Source organism: Montipora capricornis, chromosome 3, assembly GCF_036669925.1.
Source record: "Montipora capricornis isolate CH-2021 chromosome 3, ASM3666992v2, whole genome shotgun sequence".
NCBI lineage: Eukaryota > Metazoa > Cnidaria > Anthozoa > Scleractinia > Acroporidae > Montipora > Montipora capricornis.
This window is the reverse complement of record NC_090885.1, coordinates 55,307,958-55,322,957: the sequence shown is the minus strand read 5'-3', so window position 1 is coordinate 55,322,957 and position 15,000 is coordinate 55,307,958. Positions and strand designations below refer to the sequence as shown.

The 15,000-nt window shown below is 41.9% G+C and overlaps 1 protein-coding gene across 1 annotated transcript in view; it reads left to right on the top strand.

Annotated features, from left to right (window-relative positions):
- The window catches only part of LOC138043441 (tyrosine-protein kinase receptor torso-like), a 60,763-nt gene that overhangs the window by 36,104 nt on the left and 9,659 nt on the right, over positions 1–15,000 (top strand). The window contains exons 11-23 of the mRNA XM_068889709.1: positions 1,315–1,378; positions 2,334–2,366; positions 2,671–2,873; positions 5,361–5,417; positions 6,651–6,714; positions 8,804–9,008; positions 10,610–10,809; positions 11,040–11,224; positions 11,321–11,431; positions 11,718–11,805; positions 12,264–12,327; positions 13,430–13,839; positions 14,485–14,594. Coding sequence (XP_068745810.1) covers positions 1,315–1,378; positions 2,334–2,366; positions 2,671–2,873; positions 5,361–5,417; positions 6,651–6,714; positions 8,804–9,008; positions 10,610–10,809; positions 11,040–11,224; positions 11,321–11,431; positions 11,718–11,805; positions 12,264–12,327; positions 13,430–13,839; positions 14,485–14,594 — 1,794 coding nt within the window. The remainder of the gene's footprint in view (positions 1–1,314; positions 1,379–2,333; positions 2,367–2,670; positions 2,874–5,360; positions 5,418–6,650; positions 6,715–8,803; positions 9,009–10,609; positions 10,810–11,039; positions 11,225–11,320; positions 11,432–11,717; positions 11,806–12,263; positions 12,328–13,429; positions 13,840–14,484; positions 14,595–15,000) is intronic.

Sequence of the window (15,000 nt, the reverse complement as noted above, 5' to 3'; positions counted from 1 at the left end):
TGATGGTGATGTGTCCCACAGGAGTGTTGATCGTAGCTGAAGCATTGGTGTGGGCGCAAGTAGTGCACCGCGACCGACCACATGGAAACGTACCGCGATCTTCGACAGAAGCAGTTGCGTTGTTTAAATGACTTCTCAATATGGAGTCACGCAGGTTTTTATCGCGACGATACGCACACAAAACTCGTACTGGTTGGTAAATGTCTCAAGTGTCTGGGTCATCTCACAGCAAATAGAAGTTTCTGGTCATGATGTTTTTTGACCAGTGCGTTTGTGGGATGGTACGTCAACACCAGAGGGATGGTAGGTTGAGCATCGGGTACATCTGAACGCTCTGAAACGATGGCGTTACGAGGGATAGCTGATACTCGTTCTTGCGCTCGCTGAACCACATTTGACTAGTTTTGACTAGTTTATTTATCTACAAACTTTGCGCAACACAGTTTTCTTCTTGTTTCACATTGCTCGTGTAGCCGCGGCTTTAGCGAGTCCCGAAACGGTTTTTAGCTGCACGCACGCGTATCCTACACACGCCATAACTGAGAAACACGCGTCAGCTGAATGAATCAAATTTCTATCAAAAGAAGCGCGCGCAACACGCCGGAAGTGAAAATACCGCGTAAAATTGCGCGAACCGGAGATAAAACCTGCGGGAAAAAATTGTCTTTATCTCGAAATTTTGCTCAGTGACCTATCTTGATTTTTTGCATGCACTTCAAATAAAAAAGATTCGGGGAAAGTTGCCTAGTACAATTTTCTGTAAACTATAAAACGCCCTTTTTAGATGTATCTTTCTAATTTAGCTAATTTAGCTAGTAATTCTACTAGCTAAATTTGTGTCATACTCTGTAAGAAGTTAAAGAATTTAGGGAGATTTCCAAAAAAGAAATGAAAACGGTAGGTCACCGACTTACTTTTTCAGACAATTTTCAAAAAATGAAATTTAGAGGGCCTTTTTGTGGACCTGGGGTGTTGCCATGGTAACCGATATGACGTCATAAGTATTACCCAACAATAGAGTTGTAAAGATATTCATAGTTTGCCTACACTATGAAATACCCTTCTTTGGTATCTTTCATCGTTTCACAAACACTATGGCAACGAAAAACCCTTTCGAGCCTCGTTAAGCACTCGCATTAAATCGCTCTTATGTAATGTTTTAGGTTCATTGGGGGTTTAAGCGAGTATGACGGTTATTTCGTTGGAAGACCAAAACGAGTTAGAGCTAATTTCGTGGTGTTGAAACAAAAGGAACTTGAAACTAAAATGAACTTTGCTGGATAACTCCGGAAGTTGTTCTCTTTTTTCCTGCAGGTATTTTCAGTGGTTTCTGATAAAGAAAACGGATCTATTGTTCATTTTGCGACACCTTCATTGGGTAAGGATCACTTCAAAATTCTTTCCGTTTCGAGACTCATCACCTAAAACAAACGGTGCGCCATTACCAACCTCGTTGGTCTTTCTCTTTGATATCAGTTTGCAATTTCCTTTACACAGGGGCACCCAACGACCAATTTGTTGTAAAATGTATTATTATACCCCAGCTAATGAAAATAAACGTTATTAGGGCATTTTCAGGTGTTTTTCAGTGTTGCTGGGAAAACATTATCTGTTCCTTTTTCCCAGCAAGACACACAAGAAATTTCCCAGCCAGCTAGATAAAATTGGTTGGTTTCCCAGCCAGCTGATCAAATTTATTTCCCAGCCAGGAATTCCGCGCGCTTTCAAATCCCTCGATCCAAAACGAGCGAACAAAAGCGACAAAACCGGGACAAAACAGATTTTTTCCGCAAGCGCAATCACTCTGACCAGCCGTCGTATGTTTGTGACTATTCCCTGGAAGAGAGAAGGGGTCCTTTTTTTTTTAGTCGTCCTCAGTCTTCAGAGTTTCTACAGCCAGCTCGGGTTGAAATGCTAGAAAAAGTCAGTAATTCCCAGGCAAAACCTCTATCAATAACAAAATTTCCCGGCCAGCTCATCGAAACACCTGTATTTTTGCCAGCCAGCAAGATTCCTCTAGGGAAAAGATAATGTGGGGAACAGATTCGTTGGATGCCCCTGTTTACACATCCTCCACTATGCACGTTATAGCTCGAATTATTCTGTGTCACCATCTTCGACAAAAAAAAATGCATGAGAAATGGCTTTCGGGATAGCTGAAAGCCTTTCGTTCATGATCAGATCCACTGGACAAAGGTAACGTAGCCTCTAGGGAAGCGATTGCTTCCAAAAATGGTAGCCTTTTCAACGAGTGTCAATCAAAAAACTACCTCTCTACAGGTTATGCACGTCAGCGAAACTATACCTTATACACGGTCCTTTTTACTCTTCAGGTTGCATAAATGAAACGGGATTTTACATTTGTGGTGAGTGCGCAATAAAATTTTTCACTCAAACCGTTAAGAAACCAATCCATTTGCGAAAGAAATGCTAAGCAAAACGCGAATAATTTTTGACAGCTTGTTATCTAACAGGCAAAAAATGTCAAATTTTGATTATCTCCTGAGTGAAAATAATCAAGGCAGTGGTCCAAACTGGAGCTAGAAATGTCAAAGAACTGAATTCCTCGGTTGAGACAAATTAAATCGAATTTGAAAGCATCGAACCCGTCCAATAAATCCGTAAAGGCTCATTGATTTCAGACGCTAAATCAGTTTTGTTCTCTTGTAGTTCTTGGTAAACCACAAAATCTGACGCTTGTAAACGTCACCCATGTGTCACACAACACCTCGACAGCAATCGTGACATGGTTACCACCCTCCAACATCACCTATCCATATGTTATTCAAGAGTACAATATTTCCTGGAGGAAAGCCCCTATATTAAGGAAACAGACTTCTGAACCGCATTTCGATTCGGTATCGTTACCACCGGTGAGTTTCAACTGTCCTGAGGTAAACTTGACATGCCGGTGTGACTGCATCGTGATACAAACGAAACCACTCTTTTTTTATAAGAACTTTATTTTATACAAACGTCCAAGCTAAGATAAACCAAGATTTTAAGAACATACCCAAGCCGAGAGTCAGTTAAGAACGTCTTTATTTTGCGCATTTGTTTTTATGTTTTTTTTTTTGTTTTTGTGAGTAGTATAAATAAATCATGTAGAAAAAAAAATGTAAAACTGTAGGCTAACAGGACAATTAACTCAAATTCTTAGAGACTTTTTTCAACATTAACATTATGGTTTTCGTATTGAATGATACACTGAAGAACAACTCAGTCTGTAGTCGAACTTAGTATATCACGCAACTAACATGTTAATAACATGTTCAGATTCAAATCGCAAAAAAAGAGTGTATACGTATGGGTACTCACAAATGGTGACGAGAGAAATTAGGAATAAATTATTCCCTAATTTCACGAGTATAAAATTTGATTAGCTATTAATATAATGGGTGACAAATTACGTTCATAAGACGCGGGTTATTTTCAAACCTGGACGCCATTTTGACACTGTAGGAAAAGTTGCCATGGCAACATTGCAACTACAAATTAACGTTGAAATTTCGCGCCAAAATTAAGGATTAATTTGTCACCCATGCTATTAATCTTGTTATTTAATTCTTCATCTGTTTCTCAAATATCAGTCTTTTGCTTCTAATCAGAAGCCCACGTTAGCTATTCCTTCCTTTTGTTTCCTCTTTGTATAAATACTGCACTGGCTACCACTATTGTGCAACCAGCATTGTTCTGTTGTCTGGTTTTCCTGTATAAATACGACCATGTTTATTGTAATTAGTTCTCTGTCAATCCGCGTTGCCGCGCTGAACTTTCTTGCTCATTCGTATTGAGAATTTCTGCTCCCTTTCCAAGGCTAACAATCTGTATTTTGATGCCTGTATTTTTCTTCCTTTACTAAATCTCGCGAAGGGCGAATTTCAAACTGTGCGAAGAGTCATTAACAGTCATCGTAATTACCAATCGTTATCATCACCCTCATCATCATCTGTTGTTATTATCGTCAACATCACCATCGGCTCGTTTACACAGAGCGATTTTATCGCGTGACAAGAGCTGCGATAAAATCGCAGCAAAGTTGCACTAAATTTCGAGCATGTTCGAATTTGCGGCGACAAGGCTGCGATCTGTAGCGCTACAAATCGCAGTGAAATCGCCGGCTGTTCACAGGCGCGATTTGCTGTCGCCGTAAAATCGCCTTTCGATCGCAGCTCTTGTCGCGCGATAAAATCGCTCAGTGTAAACGAGCCTTAAGAGAGAACCTGCTAATCATCTTTGTCCTCAGTATCATCGTGATCATTGCCTTCTTAGCTGCTCTCTTATCGCATTTTTGATTTGCCCTCGGACTTAAAGCTGCTAATTTGGAGCAAAAGTGACAAATCAAAACTGCGGCTGCTATTTCCCATATCACTCCATTAGCTGTGATGTCGAAGATTGCAAAGCAGAGTGAACTTTGTTTTCATTCTTCATTTCTCCCGTCTGTTTTCAAAGGTAGGTTTTTTCTACTTCCGTTGAGGGACAGTGAAGCGAGGGAAACCCCAATCTCCACTCCTTGAACGTGTGATCACGTTTGTCCTAAACACGGAAAAAACCAATGGGAATATGTTGGTTGGCCGAATTCACACTAGAGACGAGAAACCCGTCCAAGACGGGTTACTCGTCTCTAGTGTGAATTCGGCGAGTTTCCCGTCTTAGTGTGAAATCGGGTCGGGACGGGTTTTAGACGAGAAACTCGTCCAAATTTACCCGGCGTCCACTTATCCGTCTGAGTCGACGAGTTTCTCGACTAGACGAGAAACTCGTCAAAATGCATCACGAATTCACACTTAGACGGGTTTCCAGGTCGAGTTTTAAAATGCGCCGATTAGACTGGAACCAGAACGAAAGCAGAGGACTTTGGGAAAACAAAATGGCGCCGAAGAAGAAGGTGAAGCGTTCTAAAACGCAGAAAAACAAATCCTGGACTGACAAACAGACAAAGACCTTTGCCGCTGTGTTGTCATAAGCGCGTTCTGTTTTCTGCTGGCTACAGGTAACCACCCACATCTCGCACCAGTACCTCGGCATCAACCCGTCCTAATGTGAATTCATGTCGGTAAGTCAGATAACTTTTTCATCGCGAATTCACACTAGGACGGGAAATCAGACGGGTTACCCGTCTGACGAGTTTCCCGTCCTCTAATGTGAATACTGCTATTACGTGCTGCCATTTTTCAGTAGTAGCAGAATCGTTTGCGTATGTGGTCTATATAAAAATAAAAACATCGACAAGCACGTTAAAATGATCATTCTCCCTGAGGTTTAGTTTTCTTTTCTTTTCTCTCATACTGTTGCCGGCTATAGTGCCTCGAAATTTTGTCGTTATATTGAGCGGGAATTGTTTATTTTTTATCTTTCAGGGAAATACAAGTTTGAAACTCTTAGATCTCCACAATGGATTTCCTTATGTCTTAAAGGTGTTAAATTTCAATCTTCTTGTCTTTTGTTGTTTGCCACTTTTCGCATTTATAAAAATACTAAATACTCTACGCTTGCAGAGTTAACACGCTCCTGTCTTTGCAAAATGCGATCGCCGAAACCCCTTGAAACGTGTTGTTTTCGGCCGGGTTGTTCGTAGCCTGATTAGCCGCGGTGGTCAAGAGATCTAGACTACATGATAACAAAGGTTACCGTCAGAAAAGTAACTACAAAAATTGATGCTATTGACAAAACGCTGTGTGGAAACGGATACATTGGATTGACTTCGTCTTGCTCTGAGCATAGTGTATGAGCGCAAAATAAAAGATTGTGCACAGTCGTGGACTCTCTAACCTAAATCTTGGCATCTTTGTTGACTCCTTTGATGTTTGCCGAGCTTCAAAACCAGTCCCCTTCCATTACCTATGCTCTGAGTCTTTAGGGACTTTAGGATCTACTACAGTGACGTCGTCGAAAACGTCACTTCAAAATGTAACTCATCTCCTTCACGTCGTACAATGTGGACGAATTATCCTAAAACAGGAGCCCATGAGTAGGAGCTTGTCTCTCCCATCCAACCCCTATGAGTCAACCTTTGCTCGTATCTTTCTATTTTTAGAACGCCACGAGTTCTTCGGCTCTGTACACACTGTTTAGAATGGCCAATCAGAATATAGTTACTGTGGAACAAAGACAAGAATAGCAAAAACAATGTATGCAAATTCTGCAGATTGATGTAAATTGTTGTCAATGTGAGTTTCCTGCTGAAGGATTAGTTCTAAAAATAGAAAGATACGCGCAAAGGTTGACTCAAGGATATAATGCATGTGGGAGGCTCCTAGTCATGGGCTCCTGTCCTAAAATTGAATTTAGAGTAAAAATATAGAGTGAGATATTCGCATTTGTACTCTCACGTTGTCGTTAAAACCTCAAACCTATTGCACACTTAAACAAAAGATTGTACTTCAAAGTCTTACTAGACTTGAGAGTAGAAGAAGAAGACCTTTTTCGCTCCTTTCACACTCTTGGTCCGAACTTTCTCTTTTCTCTTTTCAATTATCGGATGCACCACCGCTATTTCAAGCCAGTCGTCTTGTCTTACCTCAATAAATATACTTTTCTCGATTGCCTGCTGCACGAGGATGATCAGATGAAAGCCGGAGTTAGCTAAAAACCTCCTTGAAATTTTGACAACCTTTTACTGAATCGTCCTGAATCTTCTGTCGTTTCAGGTAGCTGCCGTTTCATCAACATCAGGAAGAGGAGAAGAGGCAACGTTGACATTTAATATACCTGGTAAGACAAAAACGTTGTTAGTAAACAATGTACCAAAACCGACGTCAATGTAATAACTGGAAATTAATAGCACCATAACAAGAAAATGTACAGCAGCGCACTTCCAAAAAGTATCCAGTGGCTGCCCCAGTGCTGTGGCAGGAACATGCGCTTCCCGCCATACAGAACGCCACAAAACAACGATATCCTTTGTTAAAAGAGGAAAAATAATGGCGCTGCAGGTGTGGCACTCTGCACAACGACCAATCTCGACCCCAGAGCCCTTCTCTTGACTGAGGGAGAGAAGAGCTCTGGGGAACCTAAGGTCATTGGTTTTCGTGAAGAACAATCAAAAGCCTCTTTAATTGGTGCATTCATGTTAGCACGAGGAGTGGGCAGGTGCCGTAAGGTTCAACTAGCCAATTTTTGGCTAGAAGAATTACCCTACGGCGCATGTTCTCCTGCAGTTTCCCAGAGCCTATGGTCGATCCGAGGCTCTGTTGACGAGAATGCACAACGACCGTGAAATCACCCGTTTGAAGTTTTGACGGCAGCAAGAGCTTACAAATGTGCATCTTTCATTCTCTATTTTTACTCTGAAACGCCAGTACCAATTTCTTTTAAGGATATTTCGCCCACGTCGTACGACACGAGCGAGATGGAAAAATCGTGAAAAACGTACGATATTGCATGCAAAGCTCTATTTTGAGATGACGTTTTTTTCGTTGAGTTTGTTGGTTGCTTCCATTGTTCGGAGGGGTTTTATTTTGGACTACAATTATCCTCAGCCTCTCATCAAAAATCATGTATTACGGATTTGTTCGGCTTTCCTTGGATTTTCTCTTTCCTCAATTTGTGGAGACCTTAGTGCCCGACTACAAAAAGAATGTGATTTTATTACATCGTGGGAGCCACACTAAACAGAATATAACCAACTTAAAGAGTCGCACCCTCCATCTTGCTCAGTTTTTCCTGTTTATGAGTGACTGCGACCGTTGTCCTTTCTTCCAACAAATGAATCTTCTCCCAACTGTATGCATGACTTCATAGCTTACTTGGTAGAGCATCGCAGAGGTCATGGGTTCGAATCCTATTGAAGTCACTTGAATAGCCCTTTTCACGGTTAGTTTTTCTCATTTGCGTTACAATGTAATCTAACGTGGGTGCGAAGCATTTCGGGTTAAACCTCCAAAATAGCCCGAAATTGCCTCACATTCATGCTAGATTACATTGTAATGCAAATGAGAAAAACTAACCGTGAAAAGTGTCTATAAGAGACAATTAAAGGAAAACATAAAGGAACTTTATTTAAGTGTCTAGTAGTTCTAGCGCTGGAGCACTAATTGTGGACACTGTAAACTGAAATTAACAATTAACGTAAGTCAAGTCAAATGTTGGCTTTTGAGGAGAGGGGAAACCAGAGTACCCGGAGAAAACCTCTCGGTGCAGAGTAGAGAACCAGCAAACTCAACCCACATATGACGCCGAGTCTGGGAATCGAATCCGGGCCACATTGGTAAGAGGCGAGTGCTCTCACCACTGCGCCATCCCTGCACCACCCTTTAATTGTCCAGATAAGTGCAATGATCACTTCTCCCTTTTGTCCAGCGATTATATATTAAGTTGGTAATTAAAGACAAGTTAATTTTGCGTTTGTTGGCATCAACACACAATATTAATGAATGAAGCAGGGCAGAGCAAAACTCGAAGGTTTTTTTCTGGAGACAGCAGTAGCCGGTTTGACCATGTTAATTAAAACTTGCTATAAATACATCACATTGTAAGACAAACTTTGACCTCAGAATTTGAAGCCGTTTTATTACCCGTTAACCTGTGTTCGCTTTGCGATAAAGCTCTTAAAACCCAGAGACATAATCCGTGCATGCATCGTCCTTTCCTCCGTTATGTAGGTAATTGCTACAATTCGGGAGGTCATCAGGGTGTCTTTATGTTCATCGTCCAATAGTCTCTATCCTAAATCTCCTTCTTGACGTTGTCCGTCTGTCCTTTCTTTGGTCTCGCACGAGGCAACTTTGAAATTCATTTGGCCTCTATCCTTCATGTCTTCCTCACCTTGTTTTCACTCACCCGCATACATAACTATCCACAGATTTTCCTTTAAAGAAGTACAAGCAAGTCTCAGCGGAGGAAGAGCGTAAATATCCTCAATACCTGCTGTTAACGGGACTCGTGTTGGTGTTGGTCCTCGCCTGCTTCGTTGTCGGGAGCTATGTGTACATAAAACGAAAATACGGCAGTATGACAACAGTAGTACGACAGATGCAGGTCCATTATAACGTAAGAAGGAGAACAGAGTAAGTCAAATCAGTTGTTTAGTTTCTAATATTCAGTCGTCGTCGAAAGAGACTCTATAAGGGCCGATTTACACGGCCATTTACACGGACATGTCTAGATCATGTCACATGCGACATGATGGAGACATGACTTAGTTTAATACGTTTGTTGCAAAATGCTACGACACTTTTTCCTCACGTGAACGATAGTCGTAAGCGAGTTGTAAGTTTGATTTACACGAAACAATTGGTTTCGTAGGCCTTTCGTAACTTTGTCGCATGCGACAAAAATCGTACCGTTTAAGTCGGCCTTAAGTGAGACTATGATCTCATATTCATTTATCAGTCACGAGGTATACAACCAATCAATTGGCCAGAACGTAGGTCACTTGACGTCACAGGAGTAGGTGTAGCTCAGCTGGTTAGTGCGCGGCTTTCGGAGCAAGGGGTCCCCAGTTCGATCCTCGGTGACTTCAACGTCTGTTTCGACTTTCCTTTGACCCGTGTGGCTATAGCTTTTATAAATACTCGGATAACGGAGCACTGACAGAGGTAGTGGGTAAGAGCGCATCGTCGCCTTCCATTAAACCTCATAACCGAAGGAACTAACGACGTTAAATAAAGTGACTTTACCTTTACCTTTAACTAGGCCCGAAGCCCGGGAGGGTGCCGAAATCAAATGAAAAAGGCGACGGTGAATAACTAAAGACTAATTTTGCCCAAGGTGACCTTTTACAACGTTCCCCTGGTCATCAGTCAACAAGCAAAGACAAAACGATGTGCTTCCCAAAGAATTAATGAGTCCAATAAGACTTAGAGGACTTCGAATAGGCTATGCACTCTTGTTAACGTTTGGCTTGATCTTGGAATTAAAATTTGGCTTTTAAGGGAGGTTTAGTAAACACGACACCAAAAAGACTAAAAGTGTGCTTCACATTCCGTATGCAGTTTTGTACCGAAAAAGTTCTTTAGTTACTTGTCCACTTACGATTCTACGATTTCAGTAGACCACAACCAAATCGGCTAACTCAATTAATGTTGTATACAATTCAAACCCTTTGGGAATAAAGCCTTTTGTATTTGACAGCATCGACAACCGGTGCCCGGTGGCCGCTACATTGGTTGAGCACCGGATTGCCGTGCGCGAGGTTGCGAGTTCGACTCCAGCCTGACAAACACTCAGGGTCTTAAAATAATCGAAGAGAAAGTGCTGCCTTTGTAGTGACATCAAAAATGCATGGTTAGACTCTCTAGTCTTCTCGGATAAGAACTATAAGCCGTAGGCCCTGTCTCATAACCCTTCAATGTTCAACCCTGTGGACGTAACACACTATTTGCAAAGAGTAGGGCATGGAGTTCCTGGTGTTGTGGTCCGTCCTCTGTGGTGTATCAGAATTGGGAGGCTAAATGCTCGAAGATACTAGCTACATCAAGCTACTCTAAAATCCGAAGGTAAATAAAGATATGATAATTATGATAATGCAAACACGATGATACAAAAAGAATCTAAACCCCGGGAAATTTGAATTGGGTACAACATTGAGTTAGCCGATTTGGTCTATTGGCATTATTAAACATGTGAGTCATGCAGCGATTTTCCCCTTTCATTTTTGTCGTTCTAGGCTAATGCTACCTGGAGAGAACTTTTCCAATGACCTTCCCGCCATTGAACCGGATGAGTGGGAAGTTGAGTATGGCAGCTTAGCTTTCAGCAAACAGATCGGCGAAGGGGCTTTTGGGACCGTTTCCAAGGCAACAATAACTGGTTTGCCGGGTTTTCCGCCACAAAAAGAGGTTGTCGCGGCTGTCAAGAAACTGAAACGTAAAAAAGAAATTGTTGCGTCGTTGTTATCAAATAAAAATAATAATTCTGCAGTGTAGGAGTATTCAACCAATTCGCGACAAAATTCTAGTGAACTGCTTGCTCATGTTTTCCGCGCTCTTTTGGATATAATTGGCTCGTTTGATTGTTTTTGTTTGGTGTAATTGGAATAAGTAAATAAATTATGTATTGCTGCTGTAAGCTCTGACCAAATTCCTCTAAATTGCCAGCGAATGCCAGCCTGGAGGACAGACGCAATTTCCTCACAGAAATCACACTGATGAAGGAGATTGGCAAGCATCTGAATATCGTCAGCATGTTGGGCTGTGTGACCAGCGGTGGTCCTCTTTGTCTCATCACAGAGTTCTGTCCGCACGGAGATCTCAGGAACTACCTCAGGCTTCTTAGGGATAAGGTGAGGTTAAGGAGGAGTGTTCCTTGAAAGCTCCTCTTTGTTGCTCTAGCTTTGACCTCATGGGAAACGAGATCTTACATATCTTTCTTTTCTCAGAGAAAGAACCCTCACTTTATTCTTCCGAGTGCTTTTTTAAGTCCTGTATTCAAACGGAAAGGACAGGCGAGTCCAAAAAGAAGCAGTCCTAGTCCTGTGAAGAAACTGAAGGTAAATCTCATTTCAAATTTTAACTGATTTTCTAAAGTAACCATTTGATTGCTTTGGTGTTTCTAAAAGCCATTGCTTTCTCAGCCAGTCAACGTTTGGTTTTTCTCAGCCAATCATAAGCAAATTGGCCGAATCATTTTTCCGCGCATGGAGCCGGGCACAAATCCCATTGCTCATGTCGTGATTGGCCAGAATGATTTCAATTGTCGATCTGCCTCTGTACCCCTTGTACCTGTGTATTTCAGTATAAAAGAAACCTCCAACGTTTTTGTGTGTTCCCTAACAGCAGGCATTTTCAGGGAGCTGTCTTCAGGTTCAAACAACTGACGATGGAAACGACTTCTACTTTTCAGAAAGTACCGATGAAACTTTCGGTAAGTCCTTGTAATATTCGTGTAAAAATGGCTTCCAAAGAGAACTTAATTGTTCTGGTTTTACCTGGATAGATAAACTATGTTTAGTACAGTGGCAGTGCCAGTGCGCATGCCGGGGAAGAGGGGGAGACCAAATGAGCTTTCCTATCCTTGCTAGACAACGGGAAAGTTCTTTCTCTAGAATTTAATACCTGCTACAAGGAAGAACTTTGTGAGTCAAAATTTACCTTTCGCCAGGTAGGTTAGGTAGAAGGTAGAAGAAATTGCAAGGGACTTCAAAAGTTATAACTAATTTCCTTGGTATTTGAAAACGGAAAGTTTGCGATAACCTGGTCGAATGGCCATTGTATAGTATCTTTGTTTATTACTGCTTTGTGCGTTATTTTTTTATTTTGGAGGGCAAAAAAGGGGTGGCTGAGCTTAATATTTTCTGTAACTAGGCTATTTTTTAATTACAGTTTCAAATTCCTGCTCGAAGCCCCGTAGAGAAGAGAGTAAGAACAGCATCGTTTCATCCAACAGGTATGAGCTATCAGCCATTTAATATTTGCCGTGTGTCTCGAGGCAACCTGTCCTGCAACCTGTTTCTCGAAACAAGATACGAAACTTTCGGGTTCTTTTAAGTCATCGAACTTCACAATCATTTGGCAGGAGTGTTCGGTTGGCTCAATGTGTCGGCATTGTTCTCCGAATGGTGTCCAATGTTAAGCCCCGTTGGGCTGGGTTATCTACTGGATGGGTGAGATAACCATTGCCGTACGCTCCAAAGTTCACTCAGCTTTCCTTCCATTTGTGGTGGGTAAAATGAGTACCAGTGCTGGTGACAAGTTGTGTTGTGTATGCAACGGTATAGGAGTGGCGCCCACTCCTGCTGTGAGTTGCGGTAGATGCCGCAAGTTACAGTAGAATGCCATGAAAAAGGAGCCATCGGGTTGCCTTCGATCTCGGTCCTTGACCTTGGCCGACTGCTTGTCTGTTGTCTTGTCTTGTTCTTGCTTCTTTGTTTTCTTCTTCATGTTCAAAGACTTCTTTTTTCAAAACACGCGGATAGCAGTTTCGGAACCAAAAAGTTATCGGGACTTGCTCCTGGTTACACTGGCCATGTTATAGGCCTCGTCGAAGAAGAAGAAAATTATAGGGGAATCTTTGTTTACATGTTTTGCCTCATCCGCATGAATGTATCGTTTTCTAAATAGTCATCCGAGAATACTGAATATTGAAAATGCGTTGCATAATGTGCTGTTTCTGAAAATATGAACCCGATGCATCAGATAATCACTTTGCAATAATGCTTTGTAAAAGAGACATTTTACGACAAATGGCCGTTTTTTATATCAGAGACGCATAATACATCCAGTCGTATTATGCGTCCCGCGTGTCATCCGTCTAGTGCAAAGACAAGACGATCTATGTAAGAGGCATAAAATCACCTAGTACAAAAACGGGCTCAAGACGCATAACGCGCCTCAGTGGACGAACTATCCCGTTTAGTGCGTAAACGGATTTAAAGCTAATTTTATTCAACAATTTCGAATTCCAATTCCTCTGCCTGTCCATGCAATTCTTTAAAATTTGCATTCAAATGACTCTCCGGTTGTTAACGTCAATAGTATTTTGTTTACAGTCGGCAGTGTTTCTGCACCGACCGCTGCACATGTGCTGTTGATGCGCTGACTTCGTGCCCTTCCAGTGAATATCTCAACAGACGCCGTTGGAGCCAAGAATCCAATTCCCCCAGACGATCCCGTGCGTCTACACTCCAGCTCCCCTACGGGGCGTCATCTCCGCAGGGTGCCTCCCCCTGCGTAACACCAGCAATCTCTCTAACCGGGAGGAAAAAAAGCTGGAGTCTGGGCGGTGACAGCAGCCAAGAGAAAGGAGATGATATCTGTCGCATTGTTGTGACAGATGCTGATTCAAGGTCAGCATCTGAGAGGGAGCGAGCGACTACCTCGTTGTTGGCGGGATTTACTGTAGTTTCCAAACAAGAATCAAAGGAGAAGAAGTCGCTCAAGGAAAGACCAGCTTCTCCAGGTTTGAATGAATTTTATCAAAGGCACTGAATGACCTCTTTTCACCTATAGAATATATCGTTCGTGATCAGAGGCAAGACTTTTTGTCTTGACTCTTAGAGTCATCAACTGACTTAGCAACTGTCTCATCATGTGATAAACCTCTATAATCCCCATTCAATCTCAAACTTTTAAATGGGTTTGAACAACCCTCAAAGGATTACTAAAAGCAACAGGGCATGCACAGCTGGAAATCATCTTTGCTCAGAGGCTGTCCCCTTTTTAGCATGTGATGTTGAAATATTGAGGGCCTAAATCCCATTCGGTTGAGCACTTCGATTTTGAACTGTACAAGTAGATCCAAAGGAATATTACAGGGAAGAAGTGTAATTCTTATATTGTGCGAATCGGAAACCGGTACTGTAGTAGTAAGTATGACATCAATCTTCCAAGCGTAGACAGATTAATCTGGAACTTTCAAAAACTAAATTAAATTTCTAGAATAATGAAATCGTTGTCAAAAAGATCCATGCAGACACTTTTCTCAGGCTTCTCAGTTACCGCCCATGGATGATATGTTAAGAGTGACTGTGTGTTATCTCAACATATGATCATGAGCTCTTCTATCCGACAGAATTTTAAACAGTTCATCATTTCTTTTATTAAGGGTCGTCTTCATTAAATGGCAGCAATGCGAAGAATGCTGGGGAAGATAACAGACAAGAGTTGTCGCAGAAAATTTTACTCTCGTTTGCACGACAAATCGCAGTTGGAATGGTAACGAAGTGCTTCAGTTACTCAACAGTTATTATCCATCTACTCATGATAATAGTCATAATAGAGAGCCTTTTTCCTCATAGAACAACAGTAAGCGCACGCAAACCAGCGTCTAGTTAGGAGAGGGGCAGGTTTCCCTTTCCCCCCCCCCCCCCCTCCTAGTCTTACTCGTCGTTTTCTTCTCGAATTCTCTCCCTGCCCCCTCCCCTTAAACGCCCTAACCAGCGTCATTTTGGCGGGAAAACGTGACACCGTCGTCATTCTAGTTCGAGATTTGGAAAAGAGTCGCCGTGTCAAAATAAGTCTCTAACACGGTAGCAGTTTTGGCATTTTTTCGATAGGAAAAGGTTCAGTTACCAGCAATAAGAATAACTGAGCAATCTATGCTGCCTGCTAACAAAGAGTA